This window comes from Phyllostomus hastatus, unplaced genomic scaffold (assembly GCF_019186645.2).
Source record: "Phyllostomus hastatus isolate PE091 unplaced genomic scaffold, TTU_PhHast_1.1 phas_scaffold_555, whole genome shotgun sequence".
Lineage (NCBI taxonomy): Eukaryota > Metazoa > Chordata > Mammalia > Chiroptera > Phyllostomidae > Phyllostomus > Phyllostomus hastatus.
The window spans coordinates 4,472,060-4,493,995 of NW_025334036.1; the positions used below are offsets into that span (position 1 = coordinate 4,472,060).

At 57.4% G+C, this 21,936-nt stretch overlaps 1 protein-coding gene across 4 annotated transcripts in view; it reads left to right on the top strand.

The window, feature by feature from the left end:
• The window catches only part of NTRK3 (neurotrophic receptor tyrosine kinase 3), a 265,673-nt gene that overhangs the window by 134,142 nt on the left and 109,595 nt on the right, over positions 1-21,936 (top strand). For all 4 annotated transcript variants that reach the window (XM_045825072.1, XM_045825073.1, XM_045825075.1 and 1 more), the window contains exon 12: positions 6,043-6,231. In XM_045825072.1, coding sequence (XP_045681028.1) covers positions 6,043-6,231 — 189 coding nt within the window. The remainder of the gene's footprint in view (positions 1-6,042; positions 6,232-21,936) is intronic.

The following is a 21,936-nucleotide window of genomic DNA, read 5'->3' on the forward strand; positions in this document are numbered from 1 at the left end:
AAGCAGCACCCCGCCCATCTCAGCGACTGGGAACAGCAGAGCTCACCTATGCCACATGTGCACCAGGTACTGGTGGAGACCTGGGCTCCATCCAGGTCAGCCTCACCTGGGATGGAGGTGGATGGGGGGCTGCCTCATGTTTCCACAATTGCCAAGGCAGGACCGTGGGAATATAGCCGATGGCACGGTGGACCTTTTTAAAAAATGAGATACAGTTGCCGTGTAACATTGTGTTAGTTCCAGGCGCACAACCTGATGACTCCATATGTGTATGCTCCTGTACTCACGTGTTGCAGGATGATCACGGGAAGTCCAGTTAACACGTATCATGTCACAGAGTCACAGATTATTTGTTTTTTGTGATGACAACCTCTAAGGTCTGTTTTCTTAGCAGCGTTCAAACATGCAATGCAGTGCTGTTGACTGTGGCCACCATGTTGCATATGACATCCCCGGGACTTATTTATGCTATAACTGGAAGCTTGGACCTTCTGACCCCCTTCACCCTCTGTTCCCACCCCCAGCACCCGCCTCCGGCAACCAACATTCTGTTCTCTGTATCTATGAGCTTGTTTTTCTTTCCGTTTCTTGTTTAGATTTCACATGTAAGTGAGATCGCATAGTATTTGTCTTTCTCTGACTTATTTCACTTAGCGTAAGGTTCTCAGGGGCCATCCCTGTTGTCCGAAGTGGCAGGATTTCTTCCTTTTTCTGGCTGAATAATATTCCATTGCATGTGTATGTATATGTATACATACACACGTACACACTTACACACTTATATAATCACAGCTTCTTTATCTATCCACCGTCAGTGGGTATTTAGGCTGTCCCTGTCTTGTGGCTGCTGCAAATAACGGTGCTTTGAACCCGGGGGTGCAGATACCTCTTTGACACAGTGTGTTTCGTTTCTTTGGATACAGTCTCGGAAGTGGAACTGGTGGGTCACGTGGTAGCTGAGGACCCTCCATGCTGTTTTCCCTGCAGTGGCTGCACCAGCTCACACTCCCGCCAACAGTGCGGGGGGCGCCTCTTCTTCTGCATCCTCACCAGTGCTTGTTCATTGGTTTTCTTGATGCTAGAGCCCTTCGGACAGGGGTGAGGTGACGGCGACGCACTGGGTCCGCGTGGAAGGGACACGTGTTGCTTCTGCTCGCTTCTCATTAGCCAGAGACAGTGATGGGGCAGCCGACGCCCAGTGCCTGGGGGCAGAAATGGCAGCCCCTGCAGGTGCCTGGGGGCGCCTGGTGAACCACGGCCGTGATGGACGGCCACGGCGCCCAGAAGTGTCTTCTGCACCACTGGCTGAGGTGGAGACCCTGCCTTTGGAAGGAAGTTCGGGGCTAGATGAAAGAATATAGAATTGGATGGGTCTGGGCCCCAAGATTTTGCAGTTTGGCCATAAACGTTGGCCTTGGCTGCCCAGCGTCACCTTGTACGGGGCGGTCCAGCCTGGGACACACGTGGTGGTCTGGTCCCAGAGGCCTTGGTCCAGAGGGCTCGGACTGTTTTATGGGCTGTGACTTCACACCAAATCCTAGCTGTTTATGAAGCATGCTGGGTGCAAGCCATGCCGCTGGGAATGGCTGGTTTGTGGGAAGAAGGACTTCGGAGACGAACATAGGGTCGGATACAGGCTGCATCTCTTCGTGGCTGAATGACCTGTGGAAAACTAAGCTTTCTTGAGAACCAGTCTTCGAGTTGACAGGATGGGCACAGCAGTATTTCCTGAGGATCTGATGAGACGAGATCAGAATGCCTAGCAACCTATCTGGCGTGTAGTAGATGCTTAATAAATGACAGTTTATTTGTCCTCCCCCCTTTCTTCTGTAATAACCACATCCTTAGGAGTGCAAGCCCTCTGGGGGGAGCTGCGGGGGGGCGGGCGTGGCAGCACCGACCCAGTGGTGGGACGTTCTGGGGGCCGAGTTTCTGAGAGGTGTTGATGTTTTGTAAGTTAGGGGGCTGGTAGAACCCCGGAGGGGGGGGTCTAGTGGTGAGGGCGGGGCAATGGGGAGTGGTCCCAAGGGGCACCCCGGAGACCCGAAGGGGCAGGGAGTGTTGAGGTGCCCACGCACCCCAGGGAGGCTGCTGCTGTTCCCGCCCTCATTCTGTGAGGTGCACCCCCTCGCTCCTCACCTTTGGCAGGGGACCCCGCGTCACCACAGGATTCTGCCCTGTCCCTGCCGCCCCCGTGGGGGTGTGCGGCCCCTGGCTCCTCTGCCCACTGCTGCGTGATGTTCCTTCTCGTGGTCTCATCGGAGGCCTTTGCTGTCTGGGGGAAACTGAGTCCCGCATTGGCATCCATCCCTTATGCAAATCCAAGCAATTCCTACCGCTGCCCCCTTCGATCTCCCCACAGCAGGAGCAGGGAGGGAAAGGGAAAGATTCCAAAAAGACAGCTTGGACCATCCCGCTGGGCAGCACCCCAGTCGGGGGCCGTCAGGCGCCCCCTAATTATTTAATGGTCTCGCTGTGGTCTGGCTGGAAGAACAGAACCCCCCGAGGCCGGAGAGAGGGGACCAAAGGCGCCAGTGTGGGCAGAGAGCCCTGCGCTGCGTCCGGACAGACCGGCGCACCCTCAGGGGTCTCTCTCAGAAGCCTGGACTCGCCAGAAAGGCCGTGAGGCCGTTTCTCTTTCCTCTGTTAGTGCTACCTCACGAGGTGCGAGTGTGCAGTTAGGAACCTATCGGTGACAGCGGAGGGAGGGAGGGAGGGAGGGGCGCGCCGCGGGCACCAGGCTCTGAGGACAGCAAGCCCGGCTCCTCCCCCCGACCTGCCCTAGGCCTGGGCAGCTCCGGAAAGCAGAAGGAGTCCCGGACAGCTGAGATGCTCCCCTTTGTTACCCTCCCTTCTCATCTTAATACATCCTCCTCTGTGGGGAGAGGGGGAGGGGCCTCCTCTGCAGAGGGGCTGCCGGTGTCTGGAGAGGAGACCCCCCTTTCCGGAGGCGGTTGACCGGAGGCCCGGCTGGAGCTGGGGGCGGCTCCTGGAGTGGAGGCTGGCCGGAGAGTCTGTGACCCTCGGCCTGGGGCGGGTCTGTCCACCCAGGGTTGTTTGGAAATGGGTTGTCTGTCAGGTGGGGAGACCGGCTTTTTGTCTCTTACACTTTTTTTTTTACTAGGCTTTATTTTTTTAGAGCGGTTTCAGGGTCCTAGCAAAATTGAGTGGCAAGTACAGCGAGTTCCCATGTTCCCGACATACGGACAGCACCCTCCATCATCCCTGTCCCCACCAGAGGGTCCATTTATTACGGCCGATGAACCCCAGAGTTGATGTTCTTGCGAAATATCCTGCAGTACCCGGCACAGCCTGTGGGGGAGCCCTGCTGGACTCCGCTGCTGGCCTGCTCTCCCAGCCTTTGAACTGATGGGGCTGCGTGTGCTGTGTCGGCTTCCCCGGGAAGGCCCGGGGTTTGTGGGGGGGCAGAGGCGAGCCTGAGGGCCTCGGGGTGGCGGCGGGGGGATGATGGGCGTTGAGTTGAGGAGAGGGGTCAGCAGCGCTGGTCGGGGGAGGAGGCAGAGATGGTCAGTAGTCCACCTGGGGGAGTCTAGGGAAGCGACTCACTCAGGCCCCACGCTCAAACTTTTTTTACTAGTTGTTTTTTTCTTTTTTCCTTCTTTTCTCTTCTCTCATTCTCCTTCTCTCTCTCCTTTTAACTGGGTGATGGAGCCTTTCATTTTCTTTTCTGCCCTATCTACCATCTCTTTCCTTCTTGTGTGGCTTTCTGGAGCACACCCTTGTCTCTGTCTCCCACTCTGCTCTGGCTGTCAGAGTCGGATGGTCTTGCTTCCCAGGGATTTTTCTTGCCCTTTCACTGTTCGCGTTTCCAGTGCCACCGTGTTCCCTGGGGGCGGTGCCTTCACTGACCCCTCCCCGAGGACACTAGTGATTGCGCGAGCAGTCTGCTGCTTCTTGCTTCGTCCCCCCAGTTGCCTCCAGGTCCCGGTCACGCTGACGCTTTGCTGGAGTGTTTGGTGGGCCCGGGCCACGTCTTCAGAGCAGGAGCACCAGAGAGCGAGTGAGGTCGTGCTTTGGGCACAGGGGCGGGGTTATCAGCACTCAGGCTGCCGTAAGGCACCATCTCGGGGTGAGCCTGACCTCACGGGGAGGCCCCCCATGCCAGGAGGCTCCGGTTCCTCCAGAGCAGTGTTCTCTAGTCTCCTGCAGGGGGTGGTGTCAGAGGAGTCTGGGGGTGGGGCGGATGGGTAGGCAGTGTTATTCCTGGCTTCTGTTCTAGGGGCAGGGAGGAGGGGTCCAGCTTTTCACTCCACCCCAGCCATTCGCTGAGCCTTCCCGGTTCAGTTTCTCCGGGACCGAACCACTGGCTCTGGTGGGATAGGGGTAAGGCGATGGGCTGGGTGCCCTGTTCCAGCCCAGCCTTCCTGGGTCTCCCGTCCCTTCTCGCACGGGGGGCCCCCCCAGCGGACATGACGTCCTGTGAGTGCTCCCTGTGCAGTCCCCCCGGCCCGTCTCCAGCAGCTTCCTCCTCTCACGAGGGAGCTTTCTGCTTCGGTCTCTCGCCTTCCAAACGCTGCGGAGAGACCGGGTCCCCCTCGTCTCCCCTCTGCCTTCTCCTCGGGCACAGCTGTCTGTTCGTGCCCCGGTGGCCTGTGGGGAGGGAAGGAGGGCAAAGACCAGCGCTCCGCCCTCTGTGCTCCATGGGAAGTCCCTCTGAAGTCTTTCAAAAGGTTGGCTAGGGAGGTATTTCGGGAGCAGGCCTCTTGCTGCAAGGCGCGTGCTGCCTGCGAGTATCTGGGCCAGTTCTCACCGCTCCTGCTTTCCCACGGCGAGCGGCGGGCGGGTCAGGGACTGCCTGTCCACGCTGGCGGGACGGAATTCTGGGGCCTCGGTTCGCGTGGGCCAGCCCTCCGTTTAGTGCCGCCTCGTCGGGGCTCCGCCTCGCTATTCGGTGAGAAGTGTTCCCCTCGTCAAATTTGGCAGGACACGGCGGATTTCGGCAGTGGGAATATCGTTCAGGCCGCAACACCAGATCACACTGGGCACTTTGTCTGGGGACCGACCACGTGTCTCGCAAAGCAGCCGTGTAACACGCCAGTTGTGTGAAGCCACAGACGGTCACGGCCTCTTGCTTTATAGGACTTTTACTTGTGTCTGTGGGAGGACTGGACCACCAAACAGAGTCACGGCCCAGCCTGGACCCCGCCGTTAAATATCCCTGTCGACCGTGTTTGTGAATAACCGTGTTTACTGTGCTTCTTCTTTGGGGCAGAAGGTGGCGGGGTCGGGGTCGGCAAAGGTGCAGATGGTGTTCGTCGAGGCCTCCAGGGATCCAGACCTTCCACGAGTGGCACGGCTGGCCCCGGTGCCTGCGGGCTGATCGTGATGCAGCCCACTTACTGTCACTCTCAAGAGCCACTTGGGCCAGACTCGGGCCCACAGGGGGCTTGTCTCCCCATGCGCGGGGACAGTGGATGGCAGAGTCGGGTGCAGATGTTGTCACGCTTCCATGAGCATCAGGCAGCCACCGGGCTCTCAGCCTCCGAGGCCCTAGTCGGGGTTCCAGACCCCCGGTGTGCGTGGAACTCACACGGAACCCCTTAAATCCAGACGCCCAGGTTGCAGCCCACGACCAGTGCGATGAGAATCTTTGGTGGGGGGGTGGCGGGGAGCTCAGGGTGAGACGACTCAGCACTGGCCGTTCTTAAAGTCCCTGCAGGGACAGTGTGCACACTCCTGCGGGGCTTTTTGATGTTTTAAGTTTTAAACCCCATTGTTGCTATGTAGGCAGGGAAACTTACTTGAGACGTTTTCTTGTTGGAACTAACTTGGATCTGGGGAACGCGAACATAACAGACCTCATCGTCTTTTCGGTTCGCTCTGCGTTTTCATGGGGTCACGCGGTGGGTTTTCTTCCTTCCTCGGGAGAGACGCAGAGTGCGCGTCTCTGAACGCAGAGCCCCGGCCTGCAGGGACCGTCCCCCGATGGACCCTGCTGCTGTGGGAAGTGCCGCGGCAGAATGGCGGGCGCTGGCGGGTGTGGCCTCACCGGGGCCCATGTCTCTCTCTCGCTGTGCGCAGGTCCCGTGGCCGTCATCAGCGGGGAGGAGGACTCGGCCAGCCCGCTGCACCACATCAACCACGGCATCACCACCCCCTCGTCGCTGGATGCCGGGCCTGATACGGTGGTCATCGGCATGACCCGCATCCCGGTCATCGAGAACCCCCAGTACTTCCGCCAGGGACACAACTGCCACAACCCGGACACGTGTGAGTACTGGAGTGGAGCGTTGCCCCTTCTCGGGGGGAGGGGGTGTGGCGATAGGCCCTGTAGCTGGGGTTCTGGAACCTTCTGGGGTGACCTGTGACCTGCTAACCTCCTGCCCTCTGAGAGTCCCTCCCTGTGTGTCTCAAAACGTGAAGACTAGCCTGGGGGAGAGGATCGACTGTGGGGGGCGGGGGGTGAGTCCCGGGAACAGCCTGGAGGCAGGAGCCCCTCGCCGTGCAAAGGCGCTCCCCCTGAGGCGGGGGCACACACAGGGCTGGTCCCTGTGCAGCCCTGGCCTGGGAGTTTGGGAAGTGCCGCCCACCTCTGTGCAGACGGCAGCCCCTGAGGGCGGCAGCCCCTGCACCCGAGCCTCCAGCAGAGGTCAGCCCCGCTCAGGTGGCAACACCTCCATAGTGCCCCTCCAGGGCCCGAGAGCGTGCACTTGCTGAGAACCCGCCCCGACCGCAGGGCCAGGGCCCCCCACCTCCCCACTGCAGACCCTCACTCAGGTCGGAGGGCTCCGGGTGCCGGCTTCGCCCTCGCCTCCCCCTTGCATCGGCTCCAGCCCCTCTCCGTGTTTCCGCTGGGCCCTGCTGGGGCTGCTCCCGGCTCCAGGGGCCCCCGGGGCTCGGCCCTCCAACCAGCCGGTGGTCCCCTGGCTGCGTGCCCCCGGTTCAGTCTGGGCCCAGCTGGAGCTCAGTGCGGCCCCTGCCCTCCCATGCCCCTGCCCCGCCCCCCAGGGGTCGCTGCTGCAGAGGGTCGCACAGAGGCCTCAGAGCAGGAAGGGACAGAGAGACAGGCGAGGTTCAGGGCTCACTATAGGGCAGGAGAGCAGAGGAGCTGGGGGGCGGGGGGTTCCCTGCTCTGTCCCCAGGCTCCTGCCAGTCGGCTCTCTCCGTCGTCTCTCGCTGGTCCTCGGCCGGCCTAGGTAGAAGGACGGCCGGTCTCGCTCTCGCTCTCGCCGGCCGAGCTCTCTGTGCTTGGGCCGCACTCGCTCTTTGTAGCTCACAGAGCCGCCGCTGCTCCCACGGACCGTCTTACCGCAGAGGGGGCCCTCGGCCCCGCCGATCTCCGCCTCTGTTTTCCCAGCTGGGGTTTTAGGGGGAGGATTGAGAGGGAGGGGCTGGGCTTGAGTGGGAGCGAGGTCCTCATCTGCTTCCCAAGAGTGAGTGACGCCCCACAGTCCGGGTCAGGGCCTGCCGGAGGCCCCTGCAGTGTTCCGGGAAGGCGCAGCAGGACCCCCGGGGCTTCCGAGGCAGAGTGAGGGGCGCGGTGCAGAGAAGGGCTCCGCTCCGGCTGAAGCGCTGGCCTCGGGGGGTCGGGCTCGCCCCGGGCTGCCCAGGAGGGGCGGGAGGAGAGCCTCCCGGTACAGTAGTGGTACAGGCCGCTTTCCAGAGCGATGCCCACGAGTGAGCAGAGGCCTGGGCGCTGCTGTGTCCAGTGCACGATGGACTCTCACTCTTGGTGGTAGTTCTGTTCTGCGGCATCGCCATGAGTGCTGGGTGAGGGGACCGGAGCCATTCCTTCCAGGGGAAGGACAGGGTCGGTGTCCTGCCAGCCTCTGGTCACCACATTCTTATCAGCTGACCAATGAAGGCGTGGCCTGTTCTGTGCGTGCTTCTGTGCTGGGATGCGGTACTGAACAGGCTTTGTCGATTCGGGAACGCTGCCCTGGGGGACAGCAGCACTGTGACCCGTGCCCGAAGGAAGCTCCGTTAACACACGCGCCTTACCGAACACATCCACCTTCTCCGCGAGGCACGTGGGCCTCCTGCTCTTAGGAACAGTAGCCACACTGACGCACTGTGCTTGGGGGTCATTTCAAACCGAGAAGCCACTCACGGAGAGCACAGATGCGCACACAAAGAAGTGGCATTGCGAGGATCACAGCCAGGTCGATGGCTCTCGGCGTGAAAGCCAGCACAAGAAGTCTCCGTCGGGAACTCGCCCGGTGGGCGATCCGGGTTTTCCGCTGCTCCCGCCCGGCATGTCTGTGAATGGCTGTGAAGGTGCCACCCTCGTGGGTGCTACACGTACCCTGAGCACGTAGGTGAAGTCTCGCGTGCAGGCTCCAGGGGTGCCGAGGGTGGGCTGCGTGCCCTTCAGCGAGCGCCGGGGGCGCTGGGTCCCGCCTGCACCCTGGTGAGTCCCTGACACCCGGCTCTGGCTCTTGGCACAGCTGCCGGAGGGGGTGGATCTGGTGCGTGGGCGAGGCGTTTCCGAGTTCCCTCTGGGCCCTGGGAGGCGGTGGGAGCCCTGGGGAGCGCTGTGGGACCGGGTGTTCCCTGACGCCAGCACCCAGCGCCGGGCAGGCGAGCGCACTTCACCTCTGACTTCTCCTGGGTCAGAACCCCATCACCCCGCTCTCGACAAACCCACCCCTGATTCCCTGGCCAGTCTGCTCGCACCCTTGTGGCTCATCCTCCTGCTTCTCCATGGTGCCGACCCAGCCCCCCGCCCCCTCTCCGCTGGCCCTCATCCTCCCGGGCATCTCTTTGGGGTCCCCAAGGCCTTGCCAATGCCGTCTCGCTCCCCGTGGGCTGTTTTCAGCCGGCCCTGGCCTTCAGGCCTCCCTCGCCGATCCCGTCTTCCCCATGAGGCTCTGCACTTCTAACCACGGGTGTGTGTTTGACCTCCGCGCCCTCCCGGCTGGGTGCCTGTTCACATGCTGCCTAGGTCTGCTCCTCCGCTGACCGGGAGGCTCCGCCCGGGCATGGTCTCCACGGCCCCTCGCTCTCACGGGGCAGTCCGTACCCCGTCCCTGCTGGCTCCCTCCAGCCCCCTTTCTCCTTCACCCCTGAGGCAGTCAGCGCACCCACATGGAGCCCTTGTTTGGTGCCAGGCCCTCTGGTGCGGGCCCAGGACAGAGTGGAGAACCCCCCCCCCCCACCTCACCGCTCTTCGGCTGCACTGCAGCTGTGGGAAGGGCCTGGGTCCCCTCCCCGCTCAGGGCACCTTCGGGATGCATTCCCCCGCCACCCCGCACCCAGCATACTGGCTTACAAGGCAAGGACCTCCACGGGGGTCACCAGAGCTGGCGCTGCTTGGTCTGTGGACTGTGTCCCTTTGGGCAGGACCCACGACTCCTCCCTCAGAAGGGAGCGAGCGGCTTGTCTCCTCCTTTTTGGGCCAGTTGGCCGCGGAGCTCGGCTTTTCCAGGAGAGCCGCTGCCCGGGCCGGTCTCCTGGCTGCGCCGTGACCTCAGAGCCTCTGTGTGCGGTGGCGCCTAGTGATGGGGCGTCAGCACGACAGAGCGCGCCATACAGATTTCTGTCATTTTACAGCCCACAAACTCCGCCGAGTGCAGGGTGGTGACGGGAGCTTACTCCCAGCCACCCGGTGCCATATAACGGACTTTCAGCAGAAATACAGAAAAGGGGCCCCTGGCCTGGGAGACAGGGGCCCCTGCTGCTGGTGCAGCATGAGCCCACCGTGTTTTCCTCCAGCAGAAGAGAGGGGGCTGGCCGTTTGCTCCGCGTGGTGGGCTCAGGGGGCAGGCTGGGCTGCGGGTGACTCGGCGAGCCTGGGGCTGAGGCCAGGTGGGTAACTCTGACGCTCCCCTCCTCCATTCTGCTGCTTGGACCTTGGCGGGTCCCCCCATCGGGGGAACCGTGGGTCGCATCTCGGTGAAGGAAATGGGGAGGTTTTCCCTGAGCCCTTTCCTTTGGTTGGGTCTTTCCAGGCCCTGCTTGCCGGGCAGTCTTTCAGGCAACATGTTTAATGAACGTGAGTTCGGATCGTTCCCCGTGGGTCTTTCTCCAGTCCTGTTTTTAGATCCAATTAGAATAGTAGGAGGCCCCTGAGAATCCTGGGGTGCTAGACGTGGTGAGGCCCAGGAGGGAAGGATTATTTGGGCTCATCACCAGTTTCCTCTCTGTCTAGAGAGAGCCGGTGATGCGGAAGGGGATGTCTTGGGAAGTGAGCCTGCCAGTCCTGGAGCTCGTCCCGAGGGTCTCAGAGCCTAGACGTCAACTTCCGCTGGGGCTGGCTCCCGAGACCCCAGACCAGGGCCTGATCTGCACAAGGCATTTTGTCATTTCTTCCCTCTGTCCCAGGAAGAAACAAACAATCAAATGACGTCGTTTCCCCCAAATGACGTGAAAAGGCTACACATTTGGAGCATGCACTTTGGAGCTGTGACCCACTGGCCCAAAGGCACGCTCTCCTGTCCGTCGCCCCGCGCCAGGACGACCTGCCTCCCCACGGGGCATCGCGGCCTCAGCTGCTCCGTGCTTTCTGCCGTCGCCGACTCGGTAGCTGCGTGCAGTCATGCTAATTAAGTAATGAGGTGTAATTATGCTCACTGTAAATACACAATAATCGGTTTAAAAGGAGTTCTTTGGGGATACGCATGTGCTTCCTGGTGGGGGAGGTGAAAAAACGCGGAGGCCCCCAGGCAGCCTGGAACAGTGTCATTCTGTGGGGGAACGCCAGTCCAGGGTCCTGGCGCCCAGCGGCTGGAGATGAGATGTGGAACGACCCCTTCGTTTCCTGCCCAGAGCCCTGGACGCAGAAAGACTACTCATGGTCTGGCATGGTTTGCCTCAGTCTCGGCTGCAAGCAGTGGGAGCATTAGCTCCCCTCCAGAGAAGTGCTCCGGCCCAGGGTTTCCCAGCGTCCGCTCCACCCTCTTGTCCTTCAGCTGCACTCAGGCATCCAGTCTGCATTGTGTGGGGGGTAATTCCAGATCCGTTGGTGAATACACACAGGGGTCATGCAGGAATCAAAAGGTGGGCTTTGTTGCTAGACTTAAGAAGCTTGCACGGGCTTAAAGCCAAATGGGCTTCTTGATGCCTCTACCAAGTCTTGAACTTGGGATGCGTAGACAGGAGTTGCGTGAGGGGTCATGGTCTGCCTCAGCCCGTACAGTCAGGAAGCTCAGGGGCTCCCTGGAAGATCACACACGCAGAGGGGGTCCCCTTGTCGGCATGAGCTCTGCCCCGAAGGGACGCACGATGATGGGCAACAGGCTTTGCCCGTCTCACGCATCACTGAAACCACTCACTTCTCACAGGGAGGAGCCACGGACACAGGTGAGGGAAGGGCTGGGGTTACCTCCTGCATCTCCAAGGAGACGAGTTCCTATGTTATGCACAGAGGCTAAAAGGTGGAAAAAGGGGGGAAAGTCCCCCTCCCCCATCCTGGGAGGCAGCGAGGGGGCTATTGTTAGTGTCGGTGGCTGCTATTAGTCTTCTCTTTGCAGAAGCCCTTTTCCAGGGGAAAACGGTCATCGTTTCCATTTCTCTCCAGTGAGCCCATGAGTCACACTCCCAATGGGAGGCCCCCCTTCCCTTTGAGTGACGCACTTCACTTCGCGGTCAGCAGCCATTAAAATCCACGTCCCACCCACCTCTCGGCCAGGGAGCCCGGCGTCCCATCCGGCTCTTCTTCCACCCTCCTCCCCCCGCAGCTGCTCCAACGCAGGTCTTCCTAAGCAGTGCTCCGAGGGCCGGAAATGGGCGTTTCTCAAAAACAGTGTTCCAGGGTCAGCTACGTTGGGAGAAAACCGGGATCGAATAAGTTTTTTACCCTGGAATGCCGAAAGTCTTTCATGGTAAAGGTCGTTGCATGTTTGCAGGAGGGGACTGGGTTCTTCAGCATTTCCCAGGTTCATTGAGCGGCTGAGCCTGGCTTTTGAGGTGTACCTGTGAGCCTCTGTTCACTGGATCACCTTCGGGCTGTTCCGGGGCTCGGGGCTCTGGTTTTTGTCTTCCCAGTGGACGTCACCATCTGACAGAGTGTGCCTGCCCAGATGGGCCTGAACGCACTGGGCATGTTGCTTCCCGAGCCTCTGGGAGGGACAGGCAGTGGCTCCGTCTTCCGTGGGAATGCCCCACGTTGGGGCGGTGACGTGCCTCACGCTTTCTGGCAGAGCGTTAAGTGCCCCTCGTGCAGAGGGACCGGGGGTTTGTCTGCCGTCCACTGCGCAGAAGCTCTTCCAGGCACCCCTGGCGCTTCCTAAGTCCCTGGTCTGGAGATGCCAGTCGCGGGCAGGTTTTGGCTGCGTCCCTCGTCTCCAGGCAGATCTGCCACTTGGGATGGGAGCCTCAGGGAGCTGCTCCAAGGAGAAACGCACCGTTCAAGAGGCAAGCTGCCATCCCAGGCCCCTGTCTCCAAGCCGTGGTGCAGAAGGCCCAAGCACCTCCTGATTTCCAGAAGGAAGAGAGGGAACGGAATGGGCCTGGGGAGGGTCTGGCCAGCAGGGAGAGGGAGTGGGAGCTTCGGTTCGGAAAGGAAGTGAAGTGGGTGTGGGTGGTCTCAGCCGGCCAGCTCCCTGACTCCACGGCTGTGGGCAAGGCAGCCACCCTCTTCGAACTTGAGATAAGAAAATGGGACCACCTCAGCTGCTTTTAAAAAAATTTTTGTTTTGCTTTGTTTTGTTTTTTTTTTGAGAGGAAGTGGCATGAGAATTTGCAAGGGCTCCGTCGCCTGGAGCGAGTGGCGTGTACGGGACCGCCCTTGCCTGGATGGAGCTGTTTCTGCAGCTCCCGGCGCCATCCCCGATTCCAGTGTGCTGCTGGGGAGGAGTGTGCTGGGTCAAAAATAGAGGCTTCCAGAGCTCGAAGTTATTTCTGAAAAGACAAGAATCCTTCCTTCCAACAGCTCCTTCCTCCCAGCTCTAGGAGATAGCATTTTGGCGCCCAGATCCAGAGCCACAGAGATGCTCCCGGGAGCCGCGACTAGGATATGTCGGGTGTCAGGGAATGATGGGTGTTGATGTGCACAGGGCTCAGGCCGACTTCCTTTGGGGTTAGTGAGACTGGAGAGCCGTGGGCTCAGCTAGGGGTTGGAAGAGGGAGTCACGGAGGGACTTCTTGTTGGTGGCTTATTCTCTCTGTTACCCTCCCCCGTTGTCAGCAAACGTTTTGTTGAAACCGCAGTGACTGCAGGCTGCCCTGCTCCCCTGTGCACCTGCCAGGCGCCTCACGCCGACTTACGTGTATGCCTGCGCCCATATGGTACCCTCTGCAGTCATGGGCTTAAACGCCCATCTGCTGGAGTGACTTCCTTTTTGCCTGTTCGCACACACGAGTGCACAGCCCCTTCGTTTTCAGCAAAATTATACACGGGGCCTTCAGACACAAATGTACGGACACATGGGCCTGTTCATATCTGTGCACATGTCTGTGTTCACCTTTGTGCATACCGTGTTCTGGACACGGATTGTATCTGACTAGGGTCCTTTTGACTCAAAGTACTAGACTCTGGTAAGCAGGTAGGAAAGCTTCCTGGTGCGGTACGTGAGGGCTCGGGTCTTGCCTTTCTGCGGTTCTCTTGCCCCTGCCTCTCTGTGTTTTGCTTGACCACCAGGGTGGCTCCCCTCATGGTTACACAATGGCTGCACCAGCTCCAGGCATCACAACCAAACCCTCAGACCAGGGTCCGCACAGGAGTGTCTCCTTGTGGATTGCTTGAAATTGAGAAACCTTTTCCTAAAACCCCTGGCAGTCTTTCCCTCCTGTCCCATTGGCCAGAATTATGACACGCATTTATTCCTAAACCAGTCACTGGTAAAATGGTACAAGCTCCTTAGGCTCATCCGGATTTTCCACTGGGCTTGGGATGTAACTCACTTCTGCTTGGAGAGGAGTGAATGCCTCCAGAGAATCAGGGTGTGTTAGCAATCAAGGAGGAAGGGGAGAACGGCTGTTAGGAAGGATAGTGCCTGTCACCCCCCTTCTTCTCCGAGGGGGACTCATGTGCTAACCCAGTCACTCGGCCTCCTGTTCTTCTAGGAGGTAGCGGAGGCCTCATGGGGCACAGGCGGTAGGGGGAAGATGAGAACATTGATCTCACGTACGTTTTACTCCTCGTCTTTCTCCTCCTAGAGAGGGCAGGCTGGTAATTTGTGGTTTCGTCATCGCTGTTCTGTCTGGTAAATTGTCCTGCTAATTGTCGAGGCTATACTTAACATGCCCAAGCCATGAGACATTCCTTCATGTGGTTTTAGCTGGATCCGATTATCTTGGCTGAGCAAGCCGTGTGACTCCTGGGAGTGGCCGCGCGGCCCCCCGGGAGCAGAGCTCTGGGGGAGTAGGAGTGCGCTGGGGCTGGGCAGGCAGGGTCCGAGCGGGAGAAGCGAGGAGAAGAGAAACAACCTTGATTGAGTGCCTGCGAAGGGCCAGGCTCTGAACTTCAAGGATATCAAAATAGTCATAAAACCTTACACAGCCTAGTGTTTACTGTTGGGCATGAGAAACAGTTTAAGTGAAGGGAATTGTTTAACCTGACCGAAGCCCTCCGAGGTTGGGGCCATGATATTCCCATTTCGCAGATGGAGGGAACTGAGTCACGGGGGCGCGGGGAGCGCAGCCGCTGCTGTAGGTCCAGAGCTCACGAACGAAAGCACTGTGCCGTGGCAGAGCCCACCTGCCTCTCTGCCCCGCATTGGGTGTTTCCCTCTGCCTCAGGTCCCCCCGGAACGCAAGTGCTGCGACCCCTTTACAGACCAGGAAACTGGGACTCGGAGACGTTTAAGTGCTTGTCCCTGATCTCTCTCTAGTCGGTGGGGAAGCCGGGACTGACCCTCGGGTTCAGGAACCTGCCTCTCCCAAGGCTGGGCTGCCTCGCTCACTATTAGCCGACGGCTTCCCCCGCGCCGCCGGCTTCTGGGAGGCTGAGGGTGGTTTTGGAGGCTCTGGCCAGAGGTGGGCTTGGGTGAGCCGTGTTGCTGCCATGGAGTCAGCGGGAAGCAGCCCCCTCTAGCACCTCCGCGCTCCCACCCCTCCCAATGACCACCCGAGGTCATTGAGAGGTTCAGAGGCTGGGGGGCAGGGCTCGCAAATGGGCCCCCCCCCCCGGTGGTGGGCATTGGAGGCTAAGGAGGAGGGCAAAAGCCTTTGGAGCCGAGTCGGCCGCTCTCTTGGCCAAGCCCCCTTTTATCCTCTCTCCCTGGCGGGTGTGGGGCCGGACTTGTCGCCCAGACTGTGGCCAGCGGGGCCGCTCACGGGGCTCTGTACTGGCGTTGGTTCGCAGACCCAGAGTCGCTGATGACATAGCAAGTCTTTGCCCCGGGTTCTGCTGAGCCGGGCAGCTCTCTAATGCCACTGGCAATGAAGAGCGTTGGGACTCGGCCTCTAATAGCTCATCGATTGGTTGGATGATGCTCGATGTAATTCTGAAAATAGATTTTAAACGTGTGCCTGGGGATTCGTGAGGGCCTGTCACCGAGGAGCGTCAACTCAGTCGTGGCCGAGACATTGACCTCGGTGCCGACAGCCCGGCCGGGGGTTGTGCCGTCCGTCTCTCCAAGGTCCCCGGAGCCAGGGCACCTTTGCAGAAGGGAGCGTGGGCTGCTGTGGGAAGGTCCCCTTCTCCTGCATATACATACACCCTCTGTCGGGGGTCTTGGGGGGGTCATCTTGGTCGACCCAACCATCGTGCACCCCCCAATAGTTCTAATGTGGATGGAGACACGGAGAGTCTGGAGTCTCCCTTTTACTTCCCCTGAAGTCAGGGCGTGCAGAAGCCACCCTTTCCCCCCTTCCAAGCTTTCTCTGTGCCTGGAGCACCCCCCTGGTGGGGAGGAACCAGAAGGAAGCCTCCGTGGAGGTTGTCCACCTGTGCAGGCGTGGTCTGCTCCGAGTGGCACCCACGGATCCCACCCAGCCTAAGAGGGAGCTGCGGGAGGGGCTCCTGCTCTGCAGCTCGGCTTCTAATGCCCAGATTTCTGTTGGCGAACGTGGAGCGGATCTGGAGACAGTGGAAACGCTACTGAAGGTCCCTCTGGGAGGAGGCAGCCGTCAGCAGGTAACACACAGAGACCTTCCAGCACCGAAAATTATTCGACCAACACGCATATTCCTTCCCCTCTGGCCTGTCAGGGACCTGGGGTGCCTTCCATTTTTGGGTGCAGGGTGGGTCTGAAACAGTCGAGGAAGGTTACAAAGGAGCCTCCCTGCGGCCACAATGGGAGGTACCGTGAGACGGTGTTTCTGAGGGGAAGCTGGTCAGCCGTCTTTTCCCCCAGAGCTGTGGCTCTCTTCCTGCGTTCCCACCCCTTGTCTGCAAGGCTGGGTGTCCCCATGCCCTTCCCCGGGGGTCATTTATGCCCAGCCAATTATCAGAAAAAACAATACTCCGAGGGAAGGGAGGAAGTAAAAACAAAACCTGGAAGAGAAAGGAAAAAAAAATCACGCTGTGCTCTCATAAAGAAATTACCGACGTTCTCCATTATGAACTGTATTAATTTTTAATGGCCGAGATAGGAGCTGATTTATAATGCATCCTTCTCCGCTGCAGCGCCTGTCCCCAGCTAATAAATAAATGACAGGTCTCTTGTATTAAAAGTATCCGTCATTTTACAGCGTCGGCATGTAAATGGCGAGAGGCAGTGGCTGCGAGGCCCCTGGGGGCCGGCGGGGCCTGCTGGGCCCTGCGGGAGAGGCGGTTGGCCGTGGAGGTCAGCCTGGCTCTGGAGCAGGAGACGAACTTGTTCCTTCCTCTTGGGCTCAGCTGTGGGACCCGAAGTAGCTGCAGCGCTCATGATCCGGGCCCTGGGAAGGGGTCATGGCACGCTTAGGAGCAGTTATGGTGAAAATTTGAGTTCCTGGTTCTGAACCAGGACCGCCCGTGGTTTCTCCCCACGTCTTGGCCGCGCCCCGTACAAGTTACGTCTTCCGTGGTCGGTCTTTTGTGGACGGGGATGTCTGGCGCACGGCTCTGGCTCACCTGTCGGTGCCCCTTAAGAAAAATAAAATGAAATAAAGCGTACTATCTGTCTCTGGTTCCAAAGTGGTACACGCTCAAGGTAAATGTTTGGGGAGGGAGGGGGAAATCCAGAAAAGCACAAGGAAGAAAACAGGGATCACCCCACGTACCGCGCCCCACGGCGGACGGCTGTGAGCGCCTCGGGGCCGCTTTCCGGTCTCGGCTCTTTGCGTAGATGCGCATTCATTCAGAGAGCTCCCGCGGACATGCGCACACCCGTGCGTCCGCAGACGCTATGCAAACAGGAGATCCCGTCCTGTCTGTGGCTTTATCCTCGGGATTTGTCACTCAGCGAGAAGTCGTAGACCTCTGTTTCGTAGCGGTAAAAAGCACGCAGCTATTTTCAGTGGCTACCTATGCGTGGCTCCACGCGCTCCCGTTGGTGCCATCGTGGAGCTGGCAGCCACTCAGTCCATGCACACGCTTTCGTTCTCTATCCCAGTGCCAACTGCAGAGTAAACACAGTGCCCGAGTAAAACGAGGACAAAAGATGGATGTCTGCACAGAGCTCATGATTATGGAGCAGTCGCTCTGCTGCAGAGTCAGCGCTCTGAGGCTGGGAAAGGAGCAGAGTGGCATGACCCGGCCCGAGGGGGTCCGCCCTCCAGCCGGGAAGAAAGATTGTTAGCATCCCCAGGGATCCAGGCGTAAGGCACCGAGGCCCTGTCAGCAAAGGGCCTGGTGTGCCTAGAGGGCGATGGTCGTTCAAGGTCGGGGAGCAGGGGACGGCGTGTTGGAGCCGCGAAGTGATGGAGGAGTTAGATGGTTAGATCGACAGAGGTGGGGGGGAAGGACCTTCCCGGCTGCAGCAACAGGAGCTGGAATCAGAAGGGGGCTTGGGGGGGGGGGGCGAGGGCGGAGGTCACAGGTGACTGGCCCTGGGGCAGAGGGAGCAGATCCTGTTGAAGTTTTACACAGCGGAGGTTACTGAAACCATAATGATGAAGTTTTTCACAGGACTTGCATTTAAATGGTTCCGGTCTTTGTTGACCACACTTGTCCCTGGTATCAGTTTCTCAGAAGTGGGTAATAACTCGGAAAGTGAAGAAGCCATGGACATTATAATCAAAAAGGTGTAAAAACGAAGTAGATGGGTCTTTCTGGACGTAGGGCCGTTTCCAGGCGGACACAGAAAGACCGCTGCTCCTGAAGTAGTCGCTGTGCGAGCCTTTCAGCACAAGGGGCATCGCCTAGAAAACGAGAGAGATTTCACGATCGCTGCCGGCGGGTTTTGACTCCTTCTGATTTTTATTTTTATTGTCTTCATGGGCTTATAAAAATGGAAGTTTGCCTGGCCTTTTGAGACTCTCATTCCTGTCCTTCCACATAGGAATTTATTTCTTGATTTTTTTTGGTGCGCATTTCTAAACCTAGACAGGCCAATGCCTTTGGCTTTTGAAAAGTAGGAACAGGAAAGTCTCTGAAGCCGGTGAGGAGAGGAAGCAGAGACCGCGTTGCTGTGAAGAAGCTGCTCCCGTGTCTCAGGAGAGATGTGCAAGGCAGGGTCGTGGGAGAGCCCGCATGTTTGCCGTGTTGAGAAGTGGCAACCCGAGATCCGGTGCTGGCCGGCTCTGGTCGTCTAACCAGCCAATGGCAGGATGATCCTGGCTTTTATTTTTGCCTTCAGATCTTGCAGCCAGAGTTATTCCAGCAATAGGACTTGGCGGAAAGCAAACATTTTTCGTTTCTTGCTCTTAAATTCTCTTTTACTTAACTTCCTTATAGAGCATTGAATTTTAAAAACTATTTTTTAAAAAATTTCATCAGTCCTGTGTGGTGTGGCTCAGTGGATTGAGTGCCGGCCTGCGCACCAAAGGGTCGCTGGTTCGATTCCCAGTCAGGGCACATGCCTGTGTTGTGGGCCAGGTCCCTGGTTGGAGGCATGCGAGAGGCAACCACACGTTGATGTTTCTTTCCCTCTCTTTCCCCCTCCCTTCTCCTCTCTAAAAATAAATAAGTAAAATCCTTTTAAATATTTCGTCAGCTCCGTGGCTGGGGTTAGAGCATCATACTGATATGGCAAGGTTGTAGGTTTGATTTCTGGTCAGGGCATGTACAAGAATCAACCAATGAATGCGTAAATGAGTGGGAACAGCAAATCGGTCTTTCTCTCTCTCCCTCTCTCTCCCTCTCCCTTCCTCCTGCTCTCTCTAAAATCAATTAAAAAATTTTCACCAGCAATTTAATCTTTTAATTTTTATTTTAAAAATTTGTTTATTTATTTTTATTCCCATCCCCTCACTTCCTCCACTTTGGCAAACACCAGTTTGTTCTCTATATCTGTGGGTCTGTTTCTGTTTTATTTATTCTTTTTTAAAATTTTTATATTTCACATAAAATAATATGGGATTTGGTTTTTTCTGTGTCATTTATTTCAATTAGCATAATACCCTGTAGGTCCAACCATGTTGTTGCAAGTGGCAAGATTGCATTCTTTTTTATTGCTGAATAATATTGCATTGTATATATGTACCAGTTTTTTATCCAGTTATCTACTGATGGACATCTAGGTTGTTTCCATATCTTGGCTATTAATCATAGCATTGAACACAGGGATGCGTTTATCTTTTCAAGATAGTGCATTTGTTTTCTTCGGATAATACCCAGAAGTGGAATTGCTGGATCTGATGGCAGGTCTATTCTTAAGTTTTTGAGGAATCTGTTTTCTGTAGGGGCTGCACCAATTTATAATCCCACCAACAGTGCATGGGGTTCCCTTTTTTCTACATCCTCACCAAGACATTATTTATTGACTTGTTTGAGGATAGCCATTCTGGCTGGTGTGAGGTGACATCTCATGTGGTTTTGGTTTCCATCGTCCTGATTAGTGATGCCAAGCATCTTTTCATATGTCTGCTGACCATTTGTCTGTCCTCTTGGGAAGAGTGTCTGTTCAAGGCCTATGCCCATTTTTAGTAGTGTGTGTGTGTGTGCATTTAGTTGTATGAGCTTTTCATATAGTTTGGATATTAACCCTTTATCGATGTATTATTTTTGAATATCTTCTCCCATTCAGTAGGTTGTCTTTTCATTTTGTTGATGGTTTCTTTCACAGTGCAAATACTTTTTAGTTTGATATAGTACCATTTGTTTATGTTTCAAGATAGTTAATTGATTGATTTCCTGTTTGATCCACTAGTTGTTTAGTAGTTTGTTGTTTAGACTTTACATATTTGTGTTTCTTCCAGTTTTCTTCCTATACTAGTTGATTTCTAGTTTTATGCCATTGTGGTTAAAAAAGATGCTGAATATGATGTTAAATCTTCTTGAATTTATTGAGGCTTGTTTTGAGGCCTAATATGAGAATCTGTCCTGGAGAATATTCCATGTGCACTTGAAGAAAATGCGTATTCTGCAGTTTTTGTACGAAATGTCCTAAAAATGTCTATTAAGTCGATCTTATCTAATGTGCCATTTCAGGCCATTATTTCCTCATTAATTTCCCATCTCGATGATCTATCCTTGATGTGAATGGTGTATTAAAATCCCGTACGATTATTGTATTGCTGTGGATCTCTCCCTTTACGTCCATTAATAATTGTTTTGTGTATTTAGGCGCTCCTATGTTGGTTATGCAGTTATTTGCAGTTTGCCTGTCCTCTTCTTGCACTGACCCTTTGGTGTGTGTGCAGAGGGTTTTGACAGGCAGGTAGGAGCCAAGGTGGCTGCATAAGGTGTCCCGGGGCGCTGGTCCACCGAGCAGCAGCAGCTCCGGGTGGGGAGGCTGGGTGTGTGCAGTAATGCCCTGGTCCTGCTGGCTCCCTTTGTCCGGGCTGAAATGGGCCCCTGCGGTGTATCCGGAAACACACAGTAGAGACTTTGCAGGAAAGCCAGAGCACCCGGATAGAGCCCCTTCCCACCCTATGGGGAGGGGGACAGACCTCAGAGAGTTCCCACAGTCCCCCAGGGCTCCCTCTGCTATCCAGTCTTCCTTATGCAACCCCTACCCGCCCCCTCTGGTTTGTGTCAATGAAGGAGGTCCATGCAGAACCAATCTCTGTGCTGTTGGGAAGCCATTGGAGGCACGGGTGCCATAAGGGCACCCTGAGCACCTGCTTGCTGAGAGGAGCAGCACTGGCAGCGAGGCCAGTGGCCGTGGTGATGCCCTGGTGTTCCTGCTTGCTCCGGGTGTTCCGAGGTCAAAGGCTCCAGGCAGTGTGGCTGGGAACACACCGTGGTGATCTTTCCGGCCCGCTGAAGCCCCCAGTGAGCCCCCTCCACCCTAACACGAGCTCCTCCAGCCCCGAGAGTGCTCCCAGTGCCTGGAGAGTTGCCACGACTCGCCAGTCTTGGCTCCGTGCCGTTTCGGTCTCTGGTTTGTTGCACGGAAAGTGACCGTGTAGGAGCCACCTCTGTGTGGCTCCGTGTTCCGCGGGTGGTTGTGGGAAGCCGCTTAGAGCTGAGCAAGCGCTCTGGGCACTCGGGGCACGAACCAGACAGGAGGCGCCACTCTGGTCTCTCCTGCGGAGGCGGGTGGCCGTGGTGGCGCCCTGTTGCTCCTACTTGCTCCCTCGGTTCGAGGCCGAAGGCTGCACGCCGTGTAGCTGGGACCGAGCTGAGTTCGTCTTGCAGGTAGGTTCGGCCCGGGGGGAGAGGTCCGGCCGCCCCGCCTAGGGCAGGGGACGTGAACGCAGCCTCAGGCGCGGAGAGGTCCCGCCGCTCCCTCGGCTTCCCAGGCCTCTCTGTGCGGGCTCTTTCTCTGGTCCGTTGTCCCAGGCTGGCTGTTCAGGGCTCCGCTGTCGCGCAGGAATACTTGCTGCCCGTGTTCGAGGGTATTTGGTGTTGCTTACCGGCGCGGGCGGGGTGCGCAGCGTCCTCCGCCGCCGCCGCCATCTTGGACCTCATTTTTTAATCGTAATAAGCCCTAAGAGATCCATTAAAACCAGTCTCCTCATTGGACATGGGAGGAGGCTGAGGGCCAGACACATAACTCAGTGGCATAAAGCCACAGGGCTATTTGGAGGCAGAAGTGGGACTCCGTCCAGTGGCTACCGTCT